This window comes from Rhinatrema bivittatum, chromosome 1 (genome assembly GCF_901001135.1).
Source record: "Rhinatrema bivittatum chromosome 1, aRhiBiv1.1, whole genome shotgun sequence".
Lineage (NCBI taxonomy): Eukaryota > Metazoa > Chordata > Amphibia > Gymnophiona > Rhinatrematidae > Rhinatrema > Rhinatrema bivittatum.
The window spans coordinates 712,272,053-712,298,393 of record NC_042615.1 but is presented as its reverse complement, the minus strand read 5'-3'; the positions used below and the strand labels follow the sequence as shown (position 1 = coordinate 712,298,393).

General features: G+C 42.6%; 1 protein-coding gene across 1 annotated transcript in view; it reads left to right on the top strand.

Moving 5' to 3' along the window:
- IPO11 (importin 11) overlaps positions 1 to 26,341 on the top strand; it is a 1,257,051-nt gene that overhangs the window by 19,488 nt on the left and 1,211,222 nt on the right. Inside the window, exon 3 of the mRNA XM_029576426.1 lies at positions 17,661 to 17,761. Within this exon, the coding sequence (XP_029432286.1) occupies positions 17,661 to 17,761 (101 nt within the window). The remainder of the gene's footprint in view (positions 1 to 17,660; positions 17,762 to 26,341) is intronic.

The following is a 26,341-nucleotide window of genomic DNA, read 5'->3' as shown; positions in this document are numbered from 1 at the left end:
AAAATGCAGCAAGGGCAAGTTTCTGTACCCAAGACCTGGGAATATTCACCCTCCTAGGTACTGCTTTGAGTTGCTGGAACTCACGCCAACTGGTTGAAGGTGAGAAATGCTCTCTCTCGAAATGGAAAGAAAAAGGCAAACCATCCTTCCCCTTCTAGGAGCCTGCTGTCTCTCCCTTATTGCTCTGCTTGACAACACCCCCTAGTTCCTCACAGAGGCACTTTTATAAATTTTATAGGCATTGTGATTTTGTGAGAGACCAGGAAAGTCAATCAAAAATGGATGCTTTACCTCTGGAACAACTCACTGCTGGAATTAAACTATGTTGAATGCTTAAGCAGCCTTATATATGTGGACTGCAACAACTCTCATTTACTGATTCTGATTCCAGTCTAAATCCACCTGAAAATGTTAAAAAAAAAAAAAAAAATATATATATATTTTTTAAAATTTTTTTTTTTTTTTTACCAGTTCTGTAAATATCTGCAGGCTGAGTTCCTACTATATCTTTTCAGCTATCCAGGAGATTTCTTTAATGGCTGATGTTTTTTGAGCTTTGGATTTTTTTTTTTTTAATTCCCTTAGCCTGACCTATCAATGTAAACAAAATCTGATGGAAAGCTGGCAGAACCTTTTTATAAGGGGCTCAGCTGTACATCCAAGTTGTTTTTCTTTTCTTTTCTTTTTCTTTCTTTCTTTCTTATTTTTTTTTTTTTTTATAGCTGCAATTTAGGGCATGGTTATAGTGCTCAGCAGTTGCCTGAAGCAGCTTTTTTTAAATTTTTTAAACAGCAGTAAAATTAGACGACACAGACACACATTTAATTTTGGGTTTAAAATTGTCGGTCGGAATTAGCAGAGCCAAAGACTGCTCTTAACAGGAAAAAGAGCAGCAGCATCATGAGATGCTCCCTCCAGGGCTTGGGAACTGATCCCACAGCCACTGGGTTGGCCCCCAGTATTACAATTCTGGAGATGGGAAAACTTTTCAAACAGCTTGACTGTAAGGAAATGGTGTCCTGCACCTGACACAGACACAGTTATGGTGGCCCAGCTGTCGCATTAGTTTTGGTTATAAATAATGTAACTTTGATACTAAATTACAATTAAATTTGTGCAATGTTTTGCCAACATTTTTTTTTCCTTTTAAATTTTGCCGATGGAGGTCAGAATCCTGATTCCTGTCAGTCTGTTAATTATGAATAAAACAATTTCAGTCTATTTCCAGAGAGAGCGAGAGAACAGAACACATCAAACATTGTGGAAACTTTTTTTGTCTTCATCTTGCTCAAAGCAGCTGGGAATTTTAAAATCCAATATTTATTTATATATATATTTATATTCCATCTTTCAGCCACTTCAAAGCGGGTTACATACAGGTACTTTAGATATTACTCCCTTCTCAAAGGTTTAACCCCTATCAGGTCTGTTTTATATTTGAATGTAAACATTTTGAAGTTCTTGAGAAATTGACATTTAAATCTTTCTACGAACGCAGTTCTTCTTCTTCTTCAAAAAAGGCAGTTTCCCAATTTATTCCAAATGTCAAATTAGAAAGCAGTTTTAAGATCAGGTGGGACGTTCAGGTGTGTGATCTTGTTGATTTGAGCTCATGCGTGGGCAGTAATAAAAATTCTTCCTATTGCTTTGTGTGGTTGTGTTTGTATCAGAATGAAAGAGCTGTAGAAACAGGTAGGGAAAGCCAGCCCGAGGAGGAGATCGTGCAAGATGAGGGCACTGGGTAACCCTTTGCTCCATCACAGTCTACATGTTTTTAAAGGGTTAGATCAAAACCTGGGGATGGATGGAGGTGAAGGGGCTGAAGCCAGATAGTGTTCTCCTGAGTGCTTTCATTGCTGTTTAGCCAAGTTATAGTTACTTTGAATCTAGAAGAAGGGAGAAGAATTTCAGGTGCTGTAGGGATCCTATCCAGGGAGTACTGAATACTGTGAGGAATTCTTTTCTGGTTCATCCTGAATTTAAAAATGAAAATCAGTTTTCCACTGCTTTCTATGCTTTGGGTTGATAAACCAACAACCACATAAATGGCTTGAAAAGGTTTAGATGACCATAAAGACCTTTGTGACTGGAAATATTTAATTAAAAGTTGCATTTATTTGGCTTAAGCTTTTATAGCCCATATTAGATCATTTCTTGCTAACTTTCTTAATCTCCTAAAGGTTATGGAAGTTCCTAAGGTTCTGAGTTTGATCAAGCCTTTCCTTTTATATTGTTTACAGTTAACTTTCTAGGACACAGGTTTAGGGCCACAGTAGGTCTGGTTTTCTGTATATCCACAATGTATATTCATCAGATTTATTTGTAAGAACAAGGCTAACTTGCATAGCTTTTTTTTTCTCTTCATACCAGTTGTTTTGACCTTTGAGTGTTGGGAGCACAGCATGAATGGCAGAGTGGTTAATAAGAAATGTTAGAAATCTTAGTGAAAAATGCAGGCAATCATGTGGCCGGGGTTGTCTTGACAAGTTGCATTGGTAGAATTGACTAACAGTTGGGCCTTTCTGGCAGTCTGTAATTACTACAACAACTAGAAGTTCTAGCAGGAACACCGATGCTGACATTGCTGAATCTGTCAAGCTGAAAAAGTAAAAGCCCTCTCTACTAGGGCTGTGTCCACTTAATAGGCTGAAGAAACTTAAAACATCAGTGTAATAATTTTGGACACTTGTAAAGTTGAAGTTTTGGTTTTCTCAATATTTATATGTAGTTTTATAGATTAGATATATGTGTCCTCCAATATTGCTTTTGGAAGAGGAATTCTACAGTGTCTGGTTAAATCCCACATAGAAGCATGTGTACTATCTCTTTACCTATATCTAGCTGTATATCTCTGTATTTATGACTGCTTTTTAGCTGTGACAGATCAGAATAAGATATGATGGTGACTATTCAGAGCGGAAAAGTCTTCTGCACCAGGTTGCTTGGTCTCCTAAAGCTTGGTGACTGACATCTGCCAAGAAGGAGCCATCGTGGCAAAGGCTGTCCCCCGCCTCTACAGAAAAAGAGAGGCTGGAAAGGAGGAGACTAAAAGAAGGTTGGAGGAGGAAATAGGGGGAGGGTGTGAGAGGCTGAAGGTGAGGGAAAGGGAAAATAAAGACAAACCAATACTTCCCCATGAAACCCCCCCCCCCCCCAAAAAAAAAACCAAAACAAAACAAGGAAATGAGCAAAAAATCAAAACAATCCTTCCAAAATCCAAAGACAAAGCAAACATGTCAAATAATAATAAAAAAGACAAGATGAATAAAAGAACAACTCCCCTCCAAAAAAAAATTGAAAATAAGATGATAAAAAATGAATAAAATAGTTTCAAGAAAAAATTTGATTTTGCCTTTTGTTCATAAAAGTTTTGGTTAGTGCACAAGTTTTAGTAATATTTTTTCCACTCCTGGTTCCTGCATGTGTATATATGTATATATACACTATTGGCACATTCAGTCATCACTGCTGAGAGATGGCTTGTTCTGGTAGTCTGAATGAGAACCTGCTCATTTTATAGTGAATTTCAGCCTTTTATAGTGAATTTCAGCCTTTCTGCTTGTTTTATTACATACTCTTGTTCCTTCTAGTTGAGAGGACAGTGCAAGTAGATGAAGTTTGGCTCTCCCAAACATACGGGCCGATACAGTAAAGTCCGCGGGAGAACAGACGAATGCCCGCTCTCCCGGGGCACGCGATTCTGTATTTAAATTAGGTGACGTGGTAAAAACGGGGAAAAGGAGGCGCTAGGGACACTAGCGCGTCCCTAGCGCCTCCTTTTTGACAGGGGCGGCGGCTGTCAGCGGGTTTGACAGCCAACGCTCAATTTTGACGGCGTCGGTTCTCGAGCCCGTTCTTCTCTCCCTTAAATAAAAAAAAATTCAGTTTTTTTTTTTTTTTTTCTTAATTTACCAGTTGGATGCCGCCTAGGCTGTGAATAGATGCCATAAATCTCTGAAATAAATATGATGATGAAGAAAGTATATGAGAGCCAGTTAAATACAAACCAAACAGAACTGTCAAATAACTTTTTATGTTGGAAAAAAAGAATGTTGGTTCGTTACCAGAATTACCCACTCTTGCTCCAATAATCCTCATAGGATCAGAGGAGGCAGAAGAAATTTATATTGCCTGCTTATTGACAGAAGAAGATCAAAAAGAGCCAGTGCAGCAAATAGGAATATTGAGAACAAATTAGGATCATTTTAGGAAAGAGAGGAGTGGAAGGAGAGGCTTGTATTGAGTACTATAGAAGATAATATAGTCTTTTTCTATCAGAATGAAGTGAAATAGCTAAGAAAATTGATTTTTCTGAAAAAAAGGCAGAGGACAGAGAAAACTTGAGTTTTATTTTCTGTATTATTAGAATACAGCAGTATTACTAAATTTGTGAAATCTGTATTGTTGAACTGTGTTCTGATGCAATTGGAGCTCTGTATGTTTGAAATAGGATGCTCAGAATCACTAAACTGAAACTCTGAGAAGGGGACGGACCAGTTACTCTCTATCCTGAAAGAACAACATTTTATTATACAGCAGGCAGGCAATACCAAACTGTTCTTGATGCTTTTAATGCAGCTGCAGCATTGCTCCCCGCTTCTATGGCACGGGGAAAAAGGGAATTAGATTCAGAAAACATCCAAGGGCCCCAACTCGGCCTGGGATACTGATATGCAAACAAGGGAAAAAGCATAGGACTTGCTTCTATGGCCTAGTACTAAAGGAAACGAAGAAAGTGTGCAGGGGGGGGTAAGTTGCTGGTGCAGCAGTTACTACTTTTAGCAGAAGAACCAGAGATTACTGCCCTTAACCAATAAGCCTTGATGCTTTTAATGCAACTGCAACATTGCTCCTCAGTTCAGCAGGGGAATTGGATTCAGCAACAACCAAGAGGGCCCCGACTTCTAGTCTGGGGCACTGATATGCAGGCATAAGGGAAAAAGCTCTGGACTGCTTCTACGGCCAAGTCCATAAGCAAAGCACATTAAGCAGCACTGTCTGAATTTTCAAGACAGCATATCACCCAGTAAAAATTGCTGCTAGCTGACATTTTTATGGGCTATCATAACAGTTACTATCCTAAGAAAAACATGGGGGTAGCCTGCACAGAGTAGTAGTTGCTACCTGGGGAAGATTGCTGGGCAGATTGGATGGACCATTTGGTCTTTTTCTGCCTTTATTACTGTGTTACTGTATATGTTACTATGAAAACTGGAAGGTGTCTGGAAACCATGCCTAAAATAAATTATTATAATGGACTGAGCCAGTAAGGAGAGGAAGGGAAAGGAATGACATAATGATTAGACAAACTGGCTGCAAATCAGGGAAACTAGGGTTCAAATTTCACTTCCCCCACTGATACCCCTTGTGACCTTGGGCAAGTCACTTTATCTTCTGTTGCCTCAGGTACCCAGTTAGATTGTAAGGTCTTTGGGGAAGGGACTGCCTGGGAAAAAACACTGTGAATTTCCTTGCAATAAACTGAAAAGCAGTGTAGAAATAGAAATTAAAAATTATAGCAGCAATTTTATTCCCTGCATAACTATTAGAAAATGGGAGAAGGAATATTTTGTAATACCACTTCAGAAACTATGAATGGATAACATTTCAGAATTAAAATGTATTACATGGGTCCCCCCTGGCAACTCTGGTGGTGGTGGGGGGGGGGGGGGCAATTTATTTTCAAGATGGTGGATGATGCAGCTATATAGTGCTGATCTTAGATGATTGTTGTAGAGAAACGATGGAGCTGAATATGTAGAGAAGAAAATGACCAATTTTGTGTTGCCAAAATCAGATGGAAATAGACTCCCAAAATCAGCCTGCGGATAAAGATGCAGAAGCGCCTGTAGGTAGGGATAATGCAGAAGTAAAAGGAGCGAGAACCATTGAATTTCAAGAGACTACCAAAAATCACCCTTGTGAAAGAAATGCTGCCACAGAGAGCACTGAGGTAGAGAGAGGAAAGATTTAAGAACAAGGCAGATTTGAATGAAACTTACAGCTCTCACTGTCTAACTCTCCAACCCAGATCACAAGTACCTGGCTGTTGCATTCGGATTGTGGGCTGCCCCCGCAAGCTGTCACTCTTACCTCCAAGGCCAGCTGGACACAGCTGACTCTTCTTCTGGCGTGAGATTGCAGAGTGCCATGCTGCAGCACGGCACTCTGCAAGGAGGTCTATGGAGAACAGAGATCCTGTTCTCCATAGACCTCCTTAGGCGTGCGTGAGCCCACCGGCCCTCTTAAAGAGACTGCGGCAGGAAAGCCTGCACGGCCCCTGATGATATCACCATTTTTGCCCTATATAGGACAGCTTTTCCGATGTACCCCGCCTCAGCAACAGGCCCATCTACGTCCCATAGTTCACATTGCTTCCTGGTTTCATCTGCCCAGCTTGTTCCTGCCTTTGCCTTGCTTGTTCCTGCCTTCCTTGCCCAGCCTAACTCAGTCCTGTCCATCTCTCTTCTTCTCCTTTGGACGGATACCTGGTTTTGACCCCTGCATGGACTTTAGCTATGCCTGATCACTGCCTGCCTCTGACCCTTTCCTGGACTCTTGTTTCGCCTGACCGCTGCCTGACCCTGACTATAACTTGCCCTTGGACCAAGTCCCTCATCTTCAGCAGAGACTTTCTCCTAAGTTCTGCCAGTCCTGGAACCCAAAGTTTCAACCCAAGGGGAACGTGGGCTGGTAAAGGTGAAGATCCAGAGCAGTTTTTGCTTCGTCTAGGTCCGCCTGCTGGCGGTAAGGACCTGCAGGTAGAGCCAATCTCACCCGAGCCCATGGGTCCATTGATACAACACTGGCATGATCCTAAATAGATCCCATGTTGCTATCATACAGTGTTAAGTAGTGGCTATTCCCTAGATCTACTTGGTTAATAGTTTATAGACATCTCCTCCAGGAACTTTTTTCAAACCCTCTCTGCTATGCTAACTGCAGTAACCACATCTCTGGCAAAGAATGCCAGAACTTAATTGTGTGTTAAGTGAAAGAATTTTCTCAGATTTGTTTTAAATGTTCTCCTTGCTAATTTCATGGAGTGCCTTCTAGTTATGGTATTATCTGAAAGAGTAAATAATCGATTCACATGTACCCGTTCTAGGCTTATACAGAACCATGTCAAAGGCCTTTCTTAAATCCAAGTACACTACATCTAATGCTCTCCCTTGGTCGTGCTCTCTGGTAACCCAATCAAAGAAATTGATCAGATTCATCTGGCAAGACCTACTTCTAGAAAAACCATGCTGCCTTGAATCTAGCAAGCCATTGAATTTGAGGAACCGCACTATTCTCTGTTTTAGCAGCAATTCCATTAATTTTCATTTAATTTTCTCACCACAGAGGTCTGACTAACTGGTCTGTGCTTCCTAGCTTCCTCTGTACTTCTGCTTTTATGAATAAGAACCACATCCACCCATCTCCAGTTCCCTGGATCTGCTCCTGATTATTAAGAAGCATTGAAAAGGTCTCTTAGCAGAGCTGCCAGGACTTTGGATGTGTCCCAGCCGACCCCATCACCTTATCTACTTTGTTTAGTTAGCTCCTCAGGATCACAGTTTTCTGAAAACCAATTGTTTTCCTCACTTCCAATCTTGTTTGTGTTCGTTTTATGTGGTCCTGCTCCTGGCCTTTCCACAGTGAATACCAAACAGAAGTATTTGTTAAGCAATTCCACTTTTTCCTTATCTTCTGCATATTCCTCCCTTTCACCTCTGAGCCTCACAGTACCACTTTTGCACTTTTTTCTATCATTAATATATCTTAAAAAAAAAAGTCTTGCACCCCATTTTATCGTATTTGCTCTTTTTCCTTATGTTTAAATATTTTTATGCAACAATTAATGAAGGAAAACCCCAGTGTCTTATAACAATCAAACAAAAAATAGCTGGTATAACAAATGTTATTGCTGTTACAAACAATATATCTCTTTTTAGATTTTTTTTTATAATTTTTTTTTAATAGTTTTCTTGAGAGGAAAAGACCTCAGCACTGGTTTTCTACTGAATATTTTCATCAGATTTTTGTACCAGTTAGTGCAATCATAGGTCTAAAAAACCTCTCAATTTTTATTCAAATTATTTCTTAAAAAAATTCTTCTCTGGTTATGGTTTCTTTTGTTTTAATTTGAAAGAACAATTTTGTAAATAAACCAGATTCAGCATACTGATGTGTAACTCTCCTTTTCGTTTCTGTTTATAACAGCATATTTGCTCGTAAGGAAAATAAATGTTTCACTTACCTTGTACAAAAATTTTCATGAGAATTTTGTCTCTCTATCACAGCTTATTTTCAGTTTGAAAGAGACTAATGAGTTGGTGCTGGTAACAGCTACCGGTGAGATGCCGACATTGACAATGTTTCGCCAATGCTGCGCCAGGGCAGTATGTCTCTTTTTCAAGATAGTATGATTCTGAAACAACATTATTTTTAATTAGATATTCCAAAATTTTCCACATTTTAATAAGAAAAACTTCCATATGTACTTACTCTTTCACATTCTAAGCCTCTCTTGCAAAGATTCCAGCAGGCTAATTCACTAAGGCAAAGGAGTGCTATTTAAACCTGTTTTAACCATTCATAGCTCAGCACGTCATGACATTTGTGCGTATTCACATTCACCTGTTTGTGAATTAAGTTCTACAATTTGTTCTCCAAAAACTGTCTTCCCTCACAATAAGGTGTTCCACTCTATTTTGCTATTCATGCCAACTGGTTCTTCGCTTTTCAGCTTGAATATCCACTGTTGTTCCCGATGATACAAGGATTTCATCCGATCTCCGCCTCTTTTGCTCTTATGTATGACATCTATTACGAACCATTTTAATTCTGAAAAAGAATGTTTAAATTCTGTGCAGTGTTACTAAAGGTGCATTTTCTCGTTTCTGTTTAAGGCAGCTTCTATGTTCACAGATCCGTTGTCTAAATGATCTCGATGTTTGACCAACATAAATTCATGGACATGGACATTGTATTGCATAGACTACAAATACTGAGGCACAAGTTGTATAGTTCTTCAATATATATTTTGTACATGTTTTTAAACATGTGAACTCTTATTTGTAAAGTCTGATCACAAATGCTGCAATGTCCACATCTATAGTGGCCTTTCACACTTATATTGTCTAATGTACCAAGTCGCTATTTCACTGCTTTTAGAGCAAGATTGTTCTCTTTTAAATAACAGCGAATCCCTATCATTATAAAGTGCTCGCTTATAACCCGCTTTAATGCATTTTTTCGGATATCCTCTCTTTTTAAACTGTTCTTGTAATTCTTCCGATCTCTTTTTAAAATTGGCTGTATCTGAACAGTTACTTCTATATCTGAAAAACTGTGAGACAGGAAGACTGTTTTTAAGCAGTAATGGGTGGGCACTTGAATAATGAAGGAAAGTATTTTTATCTGTTGGTTTTTTTGAAAACAGTTGTTTTTATTTCCCCTGTATCTGTTTTAAGCACAAATCTAAAAAGGGAAGTTCACAAAAGTCACTATTTAAGGTGAATTTAATGTTACCACACATGTTGATCCACTTCCCAAACATAGCTAATTTCTTCTCCGATCCTCCCCAAATTATGAAGATGTCATCTATACATCTCTTGTAGAATATGATTTTTTCTTGGAATGGCGAATTGTCCATCCACTGTTTCTCAAAATCCATCATGTGCATGTTTGCTATGCTCGGGGCTATGGTTGCCCCCATAGCTGTTCCAGATATCTGTTGATAATACTCCTTTTGGAACTGTCATGTCAATAGCATGATACAGTATCCCTAAACTACCCTGACCAGTTCTCCAAGTTGGGGCCCATTTACCATCACTCTTTAGATAATCCTTTGTTCTGTTAAAATCTTGCTGCTCAGGGCAATCTTCATATCTTAGGCTGTGTTTACAGTTGCCCCTGTAATCGACATGCTAGCCTGAGGTTTTGACCGTTGCCTTCTGCTCTTGTGATCACAAATTGTCACCATTTCCCTTTGCTGCAAGCCATACAACAGCTGATCGACTTGGAATGGGATGCACCGGAGGCCAGTTTCAAAGAAGGGTGGGCCCTAGAAAGCCCTATATCCACTGGAACCCTCAGCTAAAGATCTCCTGGTGTTCCCCAAAGTGGACACCATGGTCTGCGCGGTCACAAAGCACAGTACCATTCCAGTCGAGGGAGGGGCGACACTCAAGGATGCCCAGGACAGACGTCAGGAATCCATCCTTAAACAGTCATTCGACGTATCTGCCATGTCTCTGCAGATTGCGGCCTGCTATGCCGTGGTGACACACGCCTGCTTATCAATGACCAGGAACGCTACCACGCCCGTCAAACCACTAGAACCAGCAATATCCTTCCTCACAGACACGACCTCCGACCTGGTGCGCATCTCAGTGTCTCATCCATACTGGCAGCCAGAAAGCAACTCTGGCTCTGAAGCTGATCAACCGATGCAACTTCGAAGACGAAACTCACGAGAATGCCCTTTAAAGGAGCCCTCTTGTTCGGAAGCAAGCTGGAGAAGTTAGCCGACAAATGGGGTGAATCTCCAGTACCTCGCCTACCGGAGGACAAGAACAAAAGAAGCCAACGTCCCTCTCCCCGATCACCTAAGGGCAGAGGATCACAGCGTTTTAGACCCTACCAGAGTACATATCAGGCACCTCGCCCCACAGGCAGGGGCCAGTCCTTTTGGAACAAACACAACAAGAGGGGAGCCGGCTCTGGCCCAGGCCCCAGCTGCATCCCACAATGAGAATCAGCCAACCCTTCCTCAGGAAGAAGCCATAGGGGCCAGGCTTGCCCTATTCTACCAAAGATGGGTCGAGATAACAGCGGAGAAGTGGGTCCTAACCATCATTCGAGAGGGATACTATCTGGACTTTCACAGCATCCCTCCGGGCAAGTTTGTGAACTCTCCTTGCCACGCACCCTCCAAGAGGATGGCAATGGAAACCACACTGGCCAAATTTCTTGCCCTAAAGGCCATAACGCCGGTGCCCACGCAACAACAAAATACTGGGCACTATTCCATCTATTTTATCGTCCCCAAGAAAGAGGGAACGTTTCAGCCCATTCTGGACCTCAAGTCTGCCTCTACGCTTTACGATCCTGGACCACTTCTACCAGTTCCAGGCACTACTCTTCGGGCTAGCCACAGCGCGCCCCCCCCCCCGGACGTTCAGCAAAATCATGGTTGTACTGGCGGGGACACTGAGGAAAGAAGGAATCCTCATACATCCATATCTGGACGATTGGCTGATCATGGCAAAATCTCCAGAGGAAAGTCATTAGGCGACCACCAGAGTCAAGACTCTACTGGAGAACCTCGGGTGGGTCGTCAACACAAACGAGCTGTCCGCAACCCTCCCAATCTCTAGAATACCTGGGAGTCCAGTTAGATGCCAAACAAGACAAGGTCGTTCTTCCTCCTTCAAGGAGAAGAAAACTGATGAACCAATTGCGAAACCTGCTAGGAAGTCTCCGCCCCAATGTATGGGACTACTTCTAAGTACTCGGCCTCATGACATCAACCCTGGAAGTGGTTCCATGGGCAAGAGCTCACACACGACTGCTACAGCGCTCCCTACTGTCACGATGGAACCCGATATCCCAGGACTACTCCATTCGCCTCCAGCTCCCGGAGGAAGTGTGGAACCAGCTCCAATGGTGGCTATAAGCAAGGGAGTAAGGCTTTCCCCACCGACCTGGACTTTGCTCACCACAGATGCAAGCCTACGAGGGTGGGGAGCCCACTGCTAGGAACTGACGGCCCAGGGGCAATGGGACAAGGAAGAGTCGGGGTGGAACATCAACCGACTGGAAGCCCGGGCGGTCAGACTAGCCTGCCTACGGTTCAGTCACAGACTCCAGGGCAAATCTGTCAGGGTCATGTTGGACAACGCCACACCAGTTGCCTATATCAACCGCCAGGAGGAACCAGAAGCCAACAGGTGTCTCCGGAAATAGATCCCCTAATGCCGTGGGCAGAAGCAAACCTACAAGGGATCTCAGCCGCCCACATCGCTGGAAAAGACAAAGTCACTGCAGACTACCTCAGCAGAGAAAGTCTAGACCCAGGGGAATGGATGCTGTCGACCACAGCCTTCCAGTTGATAGTAAGCCACTGGGGAACCCCAGCCATGGATCTCCTGGCAACCCGGTCCAACGCCCGAGTCTCCAACTTCTTCAGTCGCAGAGAAGAACCACAATCCCAAGGGATCGATGCTGTCATCCAGACCTGGCCACAGGGAGACCTGCTATATGCCTTCTCCCCGTGGCCACTACTGGGCGGGATTATCCGCAAGATAGAACACCACAGGGGGCTAGTACTTCTAGTGGCCTTGGACTGGCCAAGAAGGCTGTGGTACGCAGATATGTGAAGACTCTTGACGGGAAGCCCTCTTCCCCCTACCTCCACAAAGGGATCTGCTCCAGCAAGGCCTGATCCTCCACGAAGACCCAACTCTATTCTCTCTTACGGTCTGGCCATTAAGAGGACACGCCTGAAGAAGAGCTGATACTCGAGAGTGGTGATTGACACCTTGCTCCGAGCACGCAAGTTCACCACATCGCTAACCACATCGCTAATATGGAGAAAATTCGAAGCCTGGTGCGAAGACCACGACATCCTCCCGCAGACAGCCAAATTTCCCACAATCCTTGAATTCCTGCAGGACAGCTTACAGAAGGGGTTGTCCCTCAACTCCATCAAGGTTCAGGGTGCCGTGTTGGCCTGCTTCGAAACCAAAGTGGAAGGCATTAGCCTAGCATCTCATCCGGATGTCTCCTGCTTCCTGAGAGGGGTCAAGTAGATCCGACCACCCCTAAAGTGGCCGGTACCCCTATGGAACCTCAATCTAGTACTAGACATCCTAGTGGGAGCCTCCTTCAGACCTATCCACGGTCTGTCCCTACGACTCCTAACCTTGAAGACTGCATTTCTAGTGGCCATATGTTCGGCTCGTCGCATCTCCAAACTTCAAGCACTATCCTGTTGGGAACCTTTTCTCAGATTCACACCGGGATCCATACAGCTACGCACTGTCCCCTTCTTCCTTTCAAAGGTGGTTTCTCACTGTCATCTAAACCAAACCATCTCCAGACGAGCATAAGGGCTCAGAAGAATCTCGCTGTCTTCGCCACCTTAACGTCGGCAGACTCCTAGTCCGATACCTGGAAAGGTCTGAATCTGTACGAAAAATGGACCTCCTATTCGTCATCCACAGCAGGAAGAAACAAGGGGAAGCGGCCTCGCGGGCAACCATTGCCCGCTGGATCAAAGAAGTAATCAAGGCGGCCTAAGTAGAGGCAGGCAAGCCTCCACCCCCTACAAGTCAAGGCCCATTCCACTAGAGCTCAGGCAGTGTCCTGGGCGAAACCAAGATGCTGTCACCCACCAAGATCTGTCGGGCGGGGACATGGTCCTCCATTCACACCTTCTCCAGGTTCTACTGCCTGGATGTTCAAGCTCGGGAGGACACAGCATTCGCAAGGGCAGTACTAAGTGGGCCACGGGCATCCGGTTCCGGAGTAGCTTTTGTACATCCCATTGGTCCTGAGTCCATCTGCTACATGCTAGGAAATGGAGAAATTACTTACCTGATAATTTCGTTTTCCTTAGTGTAGTCAGATGGACTTGGTTTCCCGCCCATGGCTGCCGCAATACACGAAAACCTCGAGTGACAATTCCTGAGAGCAAAACAAGCACAGGTAAGCATCGCTTCCCTTCAGCTAGGACACACATAGATACCGGGTGTCGGCGTTTCTCGGTTGAGGGCACTGGTGGTCTCCAGCTATTGTCCACGTCAACCAGTTCAAGTTGATCACGTTTATCAAGTTATTCAAGTTAAACAAAGTTAACCAAGTTAATCAAATTATCCAGAGACGCATATATCCACAATTGCTTTTCGAGGAGAATACTGAAGAGCAGAGCTTCCTGCACTGGTATATGTACTGGTGCTGACGTCAGATTGAAATCTGACTCCATCTCCAACTGCTATCAGGAGCACACTATACCCATTGGTCCTGAGTCCATCTGTCTACACTAAGGAAAATGAAATTATCAGGTAAGTAATTTCTCCATTAATAAATAGTTCTTAACTTTGACATTTTAACTGAAGAATCCCAAATTAGGAGAGGGAAATGCTTCTGTAACGGGGACATCCCTTTTATGAAACCCATATTTGTGCTATGGAAATGGAAAGGAGAAAGATGAGAACTGGAGGCCTTGCCTTGGCCTATAGTAAAACTGAGCATGGTTTGCTGCTCCCAAGTTTACAAGAGAGAGGAATAGGTTAGGTAGATTTGCTTTTTGTCTTATAACCTATTTCTTTCCATGTAACAAATGGAAAATACAATTAATGGCAGAATACCTCTCCGTTAGTATTTTCAACTCCAATCATTTCAGACAAGTAGAGATAACAGCAAATTCTTAAAAAAAAAATAAAACAAAAATCCCCTCATAAAAAGGAGGTGTTGTGTTAAGAGTGTATAAAATATTACTAGATAAATGTGCTGTTGCCGAGCCAATACATGTTGATGCCTGGAATCATTTGTTTCAGGAACCCCTGGGTTCACAGGCGAGGAGAACAATGCATAAATTATATTATATTATGCTTGTTTACCAGCATCTGTAAAAGATTTCTATACAAAATTTTGTACAGAAACCACTTAAAGCCACTAAAGATTCAGCTTTTAAATAGAGCTCAGACACCTACATGCTAGAGATTATGAGAAAGTGAAATTTGTTTCCCACATGTAGTGGGATTGTCCTAAAATTAAAGTATTGAGAAGAGATGTTAACTTTGAGAAATGACTAATGCTCAATTAGCAAGAAATTAATTCTAAATTCTTGCTTTTTGGCTACACTGCTAATGTAAAAAGACTTAAGGATTCATGAATACTGATTTTAAACAAGGCAGGGGCCCTAAATCCTCTCCTGGTCAGTAGAAAATTTACCTTGGGATAAATGTTAAGGAATTTTACTTAACCTCTACTTTTGGGATTATGGCAATAATATTAAGAGGATTTTGTTATACCTCTTTAAGGGAATTTTTAAAGGAGAACCACAAAGGGAAGCTTACTTGGGGTTAATATAAGGTGGTGCTTGTGGTTTGGGCTGGAAGCTGGCGTGAAGCCAGCGTGGGGGAGTCGCTCTCTCCTTCCCTTCAGTCAGTGTTCAGCAAGGCCATGGCTCCAGAAGTTGCTTGCTAGACTCCTGGGCAGTGCCATCGAGCCACCTGGGAGGAATTATGGATTTACCAAGATGGTGGGAATCCATTCGTTGTCCAGGTAAAAGTTGGAAGGAAGGAATGAACAGCAATGCTATTGGTAAAAAGAGTTCTTTAGAGTGTTTTTGTTGTTGCCACCAACTCAATGCTGTAAGAACCTGTATCTCCTCGTGTAATCGGTGAAATGTTATTTATGTCTGATTGCTGAACACCTCAGATTATGAAAATAAATATTTTGTGGCTTGATTATAATTTAGGAGTGAGACCCACCTTAATAGCAAGGCGTATGGGTTTGAGAGAGGCATCTATCAGTTCTTGGAAGAAGTTGGGGTACAATCAGAGGGGTCACAGAAGGGATAAAAGTATTGGGGTGTTGATGCGCCGATTTTGCTTGAGAAATAACAGCCCTTTCCTCTGTGTCAGATCTGCTGCATCATCTGCTCAACCACAGTTAATTGTTTGAATCCACAGAGACTGGTGCTTAGCTCCATGATGCATCAGAACCACTCTCATTTTTTGTACTCCAAAAGGGGATTATATAAAGTTACTGTTATCTGCTAGACTTGGAATAGCAGATTATATGCAATGGGGTCATTGTGAATAGAGGTTCATATGCCAATTTGGATTTGATTTTCCCTTAGGCATACTTAAAAATGTTTATTTTGTTTTGCTAATATCTTTATTCATTTTATGCAATAGAAACACAATCAACAATGACTGAACAAAGAAGACAACAGCAACCCACCCCCCCCTCGAGACCTTTCACACCCCGTTTCTTCACCACAAAGCTAAAATAAAATTGTCAAACACGAAAAACTACAAAAGCAATACATGTCAGCCAGTAATAGCAGTAGGTATATCAGAGGTAGTCAGAGCATATTTCCCTTGTAGAGAGATGGGTAACTTCTTTATATGTGCTCCCCATATTGTGTGAAAAGCAGATTTTTTTCCGGATTGGCTGCGTAGACCAAATTTTATAATCCAAATTCAAGAGGTCTAACATTTTTGAAGACTAGACATTAAATGTAGGAGCTTCAGGAAAAATCCATTTGGCCAGGATAAATCCCCTTTGTCAAAAACACATTCTCAAATCTGTTATAATCAGTATCATCAGGGAACATCCCTAAAACACACAAAATTGCCTGCGCTAACACCTGAGTTCTCAAAATTCCAGACATAGATTGAATAATTTTTCCCAAAATGCATGAATTGGGGCGGCGGCACCTATAACCCATGACACAGAGTAGCTTTTTCTTGTTTTTTTGGTTTACCATTGCAGTTATGTATAAAACTTACCTAGCTTTGCTTATTTTTAGATAGGACTTGTAACTTTGACTGCATAGGTACTATGCAGTCAAAGTTAGATAGGACTTGTAACTTTGACTGCATAGGTACTAGAAGGAATACTTGTCTAGTTAGATATACTTCAGGCAGAGGTCATGAACAGTGCTACACATCATTATGTGTTAAATGTACAAGCAATGAAAAAAAAAAGCTATGAATGTATTTATTGGAAAAAGTCAATGAATACTGTGTTTTTAAAAAGTCATCTGTTTTCATGCAATAGCCTGTAGCACTTTATTAGCTGGCATATGGAGAAAAGCCTGAAAGGCCAGATTTTGAGAATAGTTCTCAGATCCGATCCTTGAGGACCCCTGATAGATCTGGCTGTCAGTGTAAACAAAAACCTGGAAAGTCGCCCAACTCATACACCACATGTGTGAAAGTGTCATGAATATTCAATTTGCATATTTTGAAAGCCAGACATGTCTAGGGATCTTAGTGCTACTATAGGAAGACTTACAGAGCCAGAATCATTAGGTAAGAACAATTTCCTGATAACTCAAAATGGGGAAAAATATATTAACTATATATGAGCCAGAAAAAGCAGTCCTGGTTTAAGGCATGCAAATGCCTCAGCTCTGGAAACATTTAAAGTCTCTTCAGTTTATTTTTAAATTTTCAAAGCATAAAAATGGCAGCAATTCTGAAAATGCTAACTTGTCATTCTCTTGCTTCTTTCATGCGGCCCAAATACAGTAGGAAGAGCCTTTCTGCTTTTATGTGGGTAAACTTATGCGTGTACTGCCTGTTCACACAAGTTTATGTAGAGTGGTGGAGGTGTTTGTACTTACGTATATAATTTTGTATTGTCAAAAGTATGCATGTCACTTTTCTCAGCAGGATGCTTCCTACTGTATTTGGGCTATAAATTGAAGTAAAAGCTTGTCTTTCTAGTCTGCAGCCTCTTTATTTTTCTTGCATATGTAAACCAGGAGAAAGTTCAGTAAGATTAACTGTTCAATATAATTATTAGTTCCATTATGCAATATAATTCATATGGTATCTGTCTATCTCCTAACATTTTATGCTGCATTCTGTTTTCCTTTGAAACTAGAATATGTAGCATGGGTTTAACTGGTGCAATTCTTTTTGCAGAATATATTTACAAATCATACCCTGGATGTAAATGTCAGGTGGCTTGCTGTGCTGTATTTTAAGAATGGAATTGAACGCTACTGGAGACGGGTAGCACCACAGTAAGTTTATTTCTTTTCCACTTTAGTGATATTGCTCCCTTTACTGTCTCTCGCGCGCTTTTGCTGTGTGCAAGTAGTGGAAAGGTATGTGGAGGGTTTCAACTGAGACTTGGCTCTTAAGTTTCTGAACTCTAGCCTGCATACAGTGCTTCAAAGTCCTGTTTTCATTTGAAGCCTTCTATAGGTTTCTGTTGGGAGAGAGTACAACTTTATTAAAACAGGTGTGAGTGTGACTGGAAGGTGGTGAGAGGAGAAGTAATTATTAAACACTGTAGTAAGACATCGCATCAGTTGTACACACAGTGAACTAATTCTTGCTGTCTAAGTGAATGAGGATCTCCATGCTACTGAATAACCACTTTTCACTAAACTGAAATCTTATGTTGTCAGCTGACTAAAATGGTTTTATACTGATCCATCGAAAAGAAAAGAGCTAAGAAATTTCCACACCAAACTAGTTATGTAGAAAAGGAAATCACCAAAAATACTAATATATAAATGTCATGCGAGTGATTAACAAACTGCATCAGCAAGCCTGATGATGTGCCCTTTATGTCACAGGCCGTTTGGATAGCTCAGTCGTTTGCGGCAAAAGTTGTTTTTTTTTTTTTTAATCAATTTTTTTCAATGCATTAAAAACTGAGACTCTTCAATTTTAATAACTGTGGCTCTACAACGGCCGATGTTTCATATATAATGCTTCCTCAGGAGCCTCAGTCATTTAAATTAATTCTTCTGTCTCATTTTAAGAACATAAGAACATGCCATACTGGGTCAGACCAAGGGTCCATCAAGCCCAGCATCCTGTTTCCAACAGTGGCCAATCCAGGCCATAAAAACCTGGCAAGTACCCAAAAACTAAGTCTATTCCATGTTACCGTTGCTAGTAATAGCAGTGGCTATTTTCTAAGTCAACTTAATTAATAGCAGGTAATGGAGTTCTCCAAGAACTTATCCAATCCTTTTTTTAACACAGCTATACTAACTGCACTGACCACATCTTCTGGCAACAAATTCCAGAGTTTAATTGTGCGTTGAGTGAAGAAGAACTTTCTCCGATTAGTTTTAAATGTGCCACATGCTAACTTCATGGAGTGCCCCCTACTCTTTCTACTATGCGAAAGAGTAAATAACCGATTCACATCTACCCATTCTAGACCTCTCATGATTTTAAACACCTCTATCATATCCCCCCTCAGCCGTCTCTTCTCCAAGCTGAAAAGTCCTAACCTCTTTAGTCTTTCCTCATAGGGGAGCTGTTCCATTCCCTTTATCATTTTGGTCGCCCTTCTCTGTACCTTCTCCATTGCAATTATATCTTTTTTGAGATGCGGCGACCAGAATTGTACACAGTATTCAAGGTGCGGTCTCACCATGGAGCAATACAGAGGCATTATTACATTTTCCGTTTTATTCACCATTCCCTTTCTAATAATTCCCAACATTCTGTTTGCTTTTTTGACTTCCGCAGCACACTGAACCGACAATTTCAATGTGTTATCCACTTTGACGCCTTGATCTCTTTCTTGGGAAGTAGCACCTAATATGGAACCTAACATTGTGTAACTATAGCATGGGTTATTTTTCCCTATATGCATCACCTTGCACTTGTCCACATTAAATTTCATCTGCCATTTTGATGCCCAATTTTCCAGCCTTACAAGGTCTTCCTGCAATTTATCACAATCTGCTTGTGATTTAACTACTCTGAACAATTTTGTATCATCTGCAAGTTTGGTTACCTCAATTGTTTTCCTTTGCACAGGACTTCTCATCTATTGTTCCTTTGCAAAGATAGATGAGACGAGAAGTCCTGTGCGAAGGAAAACAAAATGAGATAGAAGAATTAATTTAAATTCAATTGCCACTTCAAGTGGATGGGAAACTGATTTCCATCCATCTTCTAATATCAAATTTCATGAAGAGGCAGCATACAAGACCTTTGATTGCAAAGTCAGTGGTGCTGTGAGATCTCGGTGCCATCTTAGTGCAACTGATGAAGCCCCCACCACGAGCTGTTGGAGTCCAATTCCTTACAGTTTTACTGTGGAAAGTGGTATTTCTAGTCGCCATCTTAAGTGCCAGAAGAATCAGTGAGCTACAAGTATTAGTTTATACCTACAGTTAGGAGAATTGACGGCTGGGGGGGGGGGGGGGGGATATGATAGAGGTCTTTAAAATCTTGAGAGGTCTAGAACGGGTAAATGTGAATCGGTTATTTACTCTTTCGGATAATAGAAGGACTAGGGGTCACTCCATGAAGTTAGCAAGTGGAACATTTAAAACTAATTGGAGAAAATTTTTCACTCAATGCACAATTAAGCTTTGGAATTTGTTGCCAGAGGATGTGGTTAGTGCAATTAATGTAGCTGGGTTTAAAAAAGGTTTGGATAAGTTCTTGGAGAAGTCCATTAACTGCTATTAATCAAGCTGACTTAAGGAATAGCCACTGCTATTACTAGCATCAGTAGCATGAGATATAGTTTTTGGGTACTTGCCAGGTTCTTGTAGCCTGGATTGGCCACTGTTGGAAACAGGATGCTGGGCTTGATGGACTTTGGTTTGACCTAGTATGGCAATTTCTTATGTTCTTACTTTTTTCCACAATAGAGTGGTGCTCCTCATTCACCATAAATCTCTGCCAAAAGCTGTTTCTGTATTTCATTTGAATCAAGCCATTGTTTTGCACATGTTCTTTCTAAGACTTCATTCACATAAGGAGAGAAAGCTCTCCATTTGCTGGATTGTAAAAGGGGCTTGGCCTATTATATGAAAAGAACTCAACCATGTCATTAGGCTTTTCAACTTTTTGTCTCCTATGATTCTAACAGACTGGGAGTAGCTGTTGCCAAATGCAAGTTGTCCAACTGGCTAGCAGAGTGTATCACATATTGCTATTCTCTCGCCGGCCTCCAGATCACAGACATTGTCGAAGCCTATCAAATACCATGGCTTTCTCAGTGCCTCACCTAAGGACTGTGTCCATTCAAGACATTTGCAAAGCTGCAACTTGGTCATAAGTTCACACCTTCATGTCCCATTACTGTGTAGACCAGTGGTTCTCAACTTTTTTTTTCTGTTGGGACACACCTGACAGATAATGTGCCACTGAATACATGACCGTCATGGGGATAAATGTAAACATATGCACTGCAGATGCCCCTGACCTCCAACAATGGGTTCAGAGCAGAATTAGGAAGTTTTCCATACAACTCGCCATACAAAAAAGATATTCTGATTCTGGTGTCATCTTGGCAAAAGCAATACAAACTCCCTTTAAAACCAGGCACATTGTAAAATACAAAAGCTGGAAAAATAAAACTCACTCGCTACATGTACAGAAAAGCTGCTTTTCTGTACATCCTCTGACTTAATATCATGGCGATGTTAAGTAGGAGGTCCCAAAAGTAAAAAAAATAATTAAAAATAAAAAAAATGTAAAATCAGCTCGTGGGTTGAAAACCGGATGCTCGATTTTGCTGGCGTTTGGTTTCCGAACCCGTGGCTGTCAGCGGGTCCGAGAACCGACGCCGGCAAAATTGAGCGTCGGCTGTCAAACCTGCTGACAGCCGCCGTTCCTGTCAAAAAGGAGGCAGTAGGGACGCGCTAGTGTCCCTAGCATCTCCTTTTACCGCAGGCCCTAATTAGCATAATTTTATTTACTGTATCTCACACACAGGACACTGGCCTGTGCGCGCGCCACCGCTTTCCCGCGTTTCGTTCTGTATCAGCCTGAATGTTAGGTTCCATATTAGGAGATACCACCCAAGAAAGAGATCTAGGCTCATAGTGGATAACACATTGAAATCGTCAGTTCAGTGTGCTGCGGCAGTCAAAAATGCAAACAATGTTTGGAATTATTAGAAAGGGAATGGTGAATAAAATGGAAAATATTATAATGCCTCTGTATTGCTCTATGGTGAGACAGCACCTTGAATACTGTGTAAAATTCTGGTCATCGCATCTCAAAAAAGATATAGTTGCGATGGAGAAGGTACAGAGAAGGGCGACCAAAATGATAAAGGGGATGGAACCAGCTCCCCTCTGAGGAAAGACTAAAGAGGTTAGGACTTTTCAGCTTGGAGAAGAGATGGCTGAGAGGGGATATGATAGAGGTGTTTAAAATCATGAGAGGTTTAGAACGAGTAAATGTGAATTGGTTATTTACTCTTTCGGATAATAGAAGGACTAGGGGGCACTCCATGAAGTTAGCATGTAGCACATTTAAAACTAATCGGAGAAAGTTCTTTTTCACTCAGTGCACAATTAAACTCTGGAATTTGTTGCCAGGGGATGTGGTTAGTGTAGTTAGTGTAGCTGGGTTTAAAAAAGTATTGGATAAGTTCCTGGAGGAGAAGTCCATTACCTGCTATTAATTAAGTTCACTTAGAGAATAGCCACTGCTATTACTAGCAACAGTAGCATGGGATAGACTTAGTTTTTGGGTTCTTGCCAGGTTCTTATGGCCTGGATTGGCCCCTGTTGGAGACAGGATGCTGGGCTTGATGGACCCTTGGTCTGACCCAGTATGGCATGTTCTTATGTTCTTAACTTTAGAAAAAAAGGTAAGATGTGGCTTTTTCCATCTTAGCCTAAGGTTGGATATATTCTGTGAGGAGCATAAATATTAGGGGTTAAAACATTTTGTTTTATTTTGAGTATTATGCATTTTAATTGGTTTTATTTGTTTTAAAATTGGTATATACTGTTTGTATTTTGTTGTAAACCACTCTGGCCAGATCTGGTATCTGTTGAGCGGTGTATGAGAAATAAATAAATTATTAATCCCCTGTCGCCTCCCAGCAAGGAGCCGTGCATGTAGACCCCCGCTACTGTCCAGCAAAGAGCTGTAAGTGAGACAACCGCACAAAGTTGTTCTCAAGGAAATCCTGATATGACCTCCTTCAAGTCAGCTGACCATTCATCACCAGGCTGAATCCCCAATCAGCTCGGGCTACCTGCCACAGGCACCGGTAGAAACTACCTGTGACCCTCAAAGGTGTGGCCAGGATCCCAACGAAAAATAACTTCCTAGGCCTCCTGATACATATTCAAAAACAAATCAAACCGATAAAGGACAGGTGAATCCCATCCACTCGAAACAAACCCCGAACCAGGTCCCATGACCACTCATGTCAAATATGATAACCCCCCATTGAATCCAAGCAGGAACCAATCTGCTGATTGGCCTTAGCTTGGCTGTGGTGCCATATTTTCTTATCCATCTCAGCAGGCCTTGGAATTATATCGGACCAACAAATTACAGCAGCAGATAAAATCGAAATAGACATCAACTCCTTTCTGACTATACTGATGAATTTGCGGCCAGACATGCTACCCCAGTCATTACCCCCAAGATGTTTGATTACCACTTGTGGATGCCAAAACAAACAAACCCACAATGCAGGCAAGGAATCAACTTGTCCCATAGCATCCCTGTATGCCCCAACCAATGAACAGTTACCCCATGTTGCCCCAAGTCCAGCTGCGCCTCATAAGGACGCCTACAAGCATGCTTCTAGGCATATACAATGTACAGATGGCCCACTATCCATGTAATTTGCTCCCAGCATGCAGAACCTGCAAAGAGAAAACATTTAGTACGAAGTACACATTATGAAGCCCCAGGATGCACATACGCCATGAAGGCATCAGACTTCCACCGCCCTATTCTCCGAATTATACCACCCGACAAACCCAAGGAACCCACAGTCTTTGCAGCCCCAATTCAGAATGAATGAGTCCCAAACCGACTGACCGTCCAAACTGAGCACGAGCAAGACAGTTGAGCTGGTACTTGGTCAAAGGCCACAAGTCATAATGAACCCAAAATAGTGATCCACCAGCTGGTTGAATTTGCATAAAGGCAACGGAATTAGCCACCGGACAGGTCTGCAGGCCCGGAACCGCTCTAAGGACTTCTGAAGCTCCCCTACCACTCTGATCAATTTTCGACCTGGGAATGTAGATGATAATGGAGTCACTACACAATGTAACAGTTTGGGCTAACAAACCTGAGGATTCTGCTCCTTGTGTTGCCTTGGCAATAAGCTCACTAATTCGGAAAGTGCCAGAAAAGGCGAGCAAGAAAGCTAAATGGAACAGGCAGCATTTATATAGCAAATCACAAATACATCACATCACATTCCATAACCTAAGCAATAATTCATGGGTAATAGGTAACTGTCCATCTGACTCCCGCACCACACCCCGGGACCAACTCAGTAAAGTGACAAACCAAGAATCTACCCATTGGAAACCCCAACCATGAACCTGCATAAAAAGGAAAACCCCAATAACTGTCTGGAAACTACGGCCTTCAATACCCCGTCAGCCTTCGCTTTTTCAGTAAACCGCAACAGGCATATATCAGGCACAGGACCCCACCGCCAGCCCAGATTTGCAAGAAAAGACACTTCAGCTCCTTTCACATAACTGGTCCAAGTGGAAGGGACTAGGGATGCCCGGAGACGTTTCCATGCTTCTGGGAACCAAAGTTCCATAGGAAAGGAGGTACTAACGCTCTGCACTGATCCGCTTCCAGAGCAAGCTTCTGAAATAAGGCCCACTTGCAACGACAAAAAGAACCAGCCAGGGGGGTGTGTGACGTCACGCTGAGAAATGGCAGCCTGATTCTTGTGCTCCCGCCGCTCTAACCCGAATCCGCAGCGATCCGCGCTCTAAATACATCTGGTAACCCATTTAAAGCTTTGGTAGAGAGGCCCCGTCGTGCGCCATGGCGAGCAAGAAAAAAATCCGGACTTACAGCATTTTTCCTATCAAAAAGAAGGACTCAAAGATTCTGATGCCAACCCTGTTCAAGCAGCCGGCGATCAAAATGGCGACTCACCGCGGGCAGAAATCCCGGAGGACACTCCGTCCACCTCGGAGCTTGCTGCCGGAACCATGTCTGCCCACCCAACCCGGGATGAATTTCGGGAATGGTTTGCGGGATTACGGGCGGATATTAAATCTTTTCGCCAAGAATTTCTGGCGCACGTGGAGGAGATGCGGGAGGACCTGACAACTATGGGCCATAGAGTGGATGAATTAGATGTCCGCCTAGAGGGCCACGCTGCACAGTTAATAGAGAATAAGACCCTCACCGATTCTCTCCGCACAGATGCAGACCAAGTCGCAGCTAAACTCGCCGATTTGGAAAACAGGGCGAGGAGGAGCAACCTCCGCTTCCGCGGCTTTCCTGAATCGCCAGGACCTGAGGATTGCCATGTGCTGATCCGTGACTTCTGCCTCCATCTCCTAGGTGAGGCCAACAAGCGGGGGGAATCTTCGCTCCCTGACATACAATTTGATCGGGCGCATAGGGCTCTGCGATCTCCTCAGAACAACAGACCACGAGATATAATTGTTTGCTTTTCTGCATACAAGGTCAAGGAGCTGGTTGCAACCGCCGCCAGGGAACGTACTACGTGGGCTTGGAATGGCCATGATATTGCTGTTTTCCCGGACCTCTCCTTGGCGACGCTGCAAAATCGTCAAACCTTCAGGGAAGTGACACTATTTTTGCGCACTAAAAATGTGAAATACCGGTGGTTGCACCCCTTCGGTCTATCCTTCACACTAGAGGGGGTTACCCACAAATGTTTCTCTGCTGAGGAGGCCACTCCCAGTTTATCTCCTATGGGATTTACCGCTGCTCAGCCTCCTCTCAGGCAGCCGAGATCCACCAACCCTCTCACCCAGCACCCTGCTTGGCAAAGGGTGGGGAAGCGCAATAGCAGGCTGCGTAGACACTCCGGAGGACCCTCTTCTAAGCAGGGCCCACCATGACTTTTCTCTTACCCCTATTTATAAGGGACATAGCGGTTCTGATCATTCTCTTACACTCTAGTAATGGTTACTAATGTATGTATAATGTTGAACTATGCTGGGCGCGTTTCTGCTGATTGCCTTAGTTCTATGTTCATAGTTGTATATGATTGTTTGCTGTGGGACTGCGGGGGAGGGCGGGAGACTGCCTCTCTCTTGTGACATCTTTACATCCCCCAATTGGGAATGGGAGTTAGTCTGCTGGGAGGACTAGGCAGACTGAAGTTAAGGGGAACTAGGGACTCTTTAGTCCTTAAGGGGGAACATGCTTTTGTCCAGGAATTTTTGGGTTTTGTTATGATGCTCCTCCATGCTGCATATTTTTTGCTAATGGCAGGTTCAATCCTCTCTCTGCATTTACAATGTTACAGGAGGCCTGGTGCGGACTCAGTGGGCAGAATTTTTCTTGCTTCTGGGGTTATTACTGCACTAGCTAGTATATTCCAATTTGTTTCCACACCATGGCCACGATAAACGTAGTATCTATCAATGCTAAAGGTCTTAATTCTCCCCAAAAGAGATCCCTCTTTTACCGGGACATGCTCGTCTCTAATCCAGATGTCATTTTTGTCCAAGAAACACACCTTTTGCGAAGGTATGAATCCCTTATGCAGTCTAGGAAGTATCAACACCAGTTTTTCTCTGCAGCACACAAAAATACTAAGTATGCAGGAGTTGGAATAATGTTTGCATCTCATATGGTGTTTGAATGCAAGAAATGTATAACTGATCCGCAGGGTCGATTTCTCT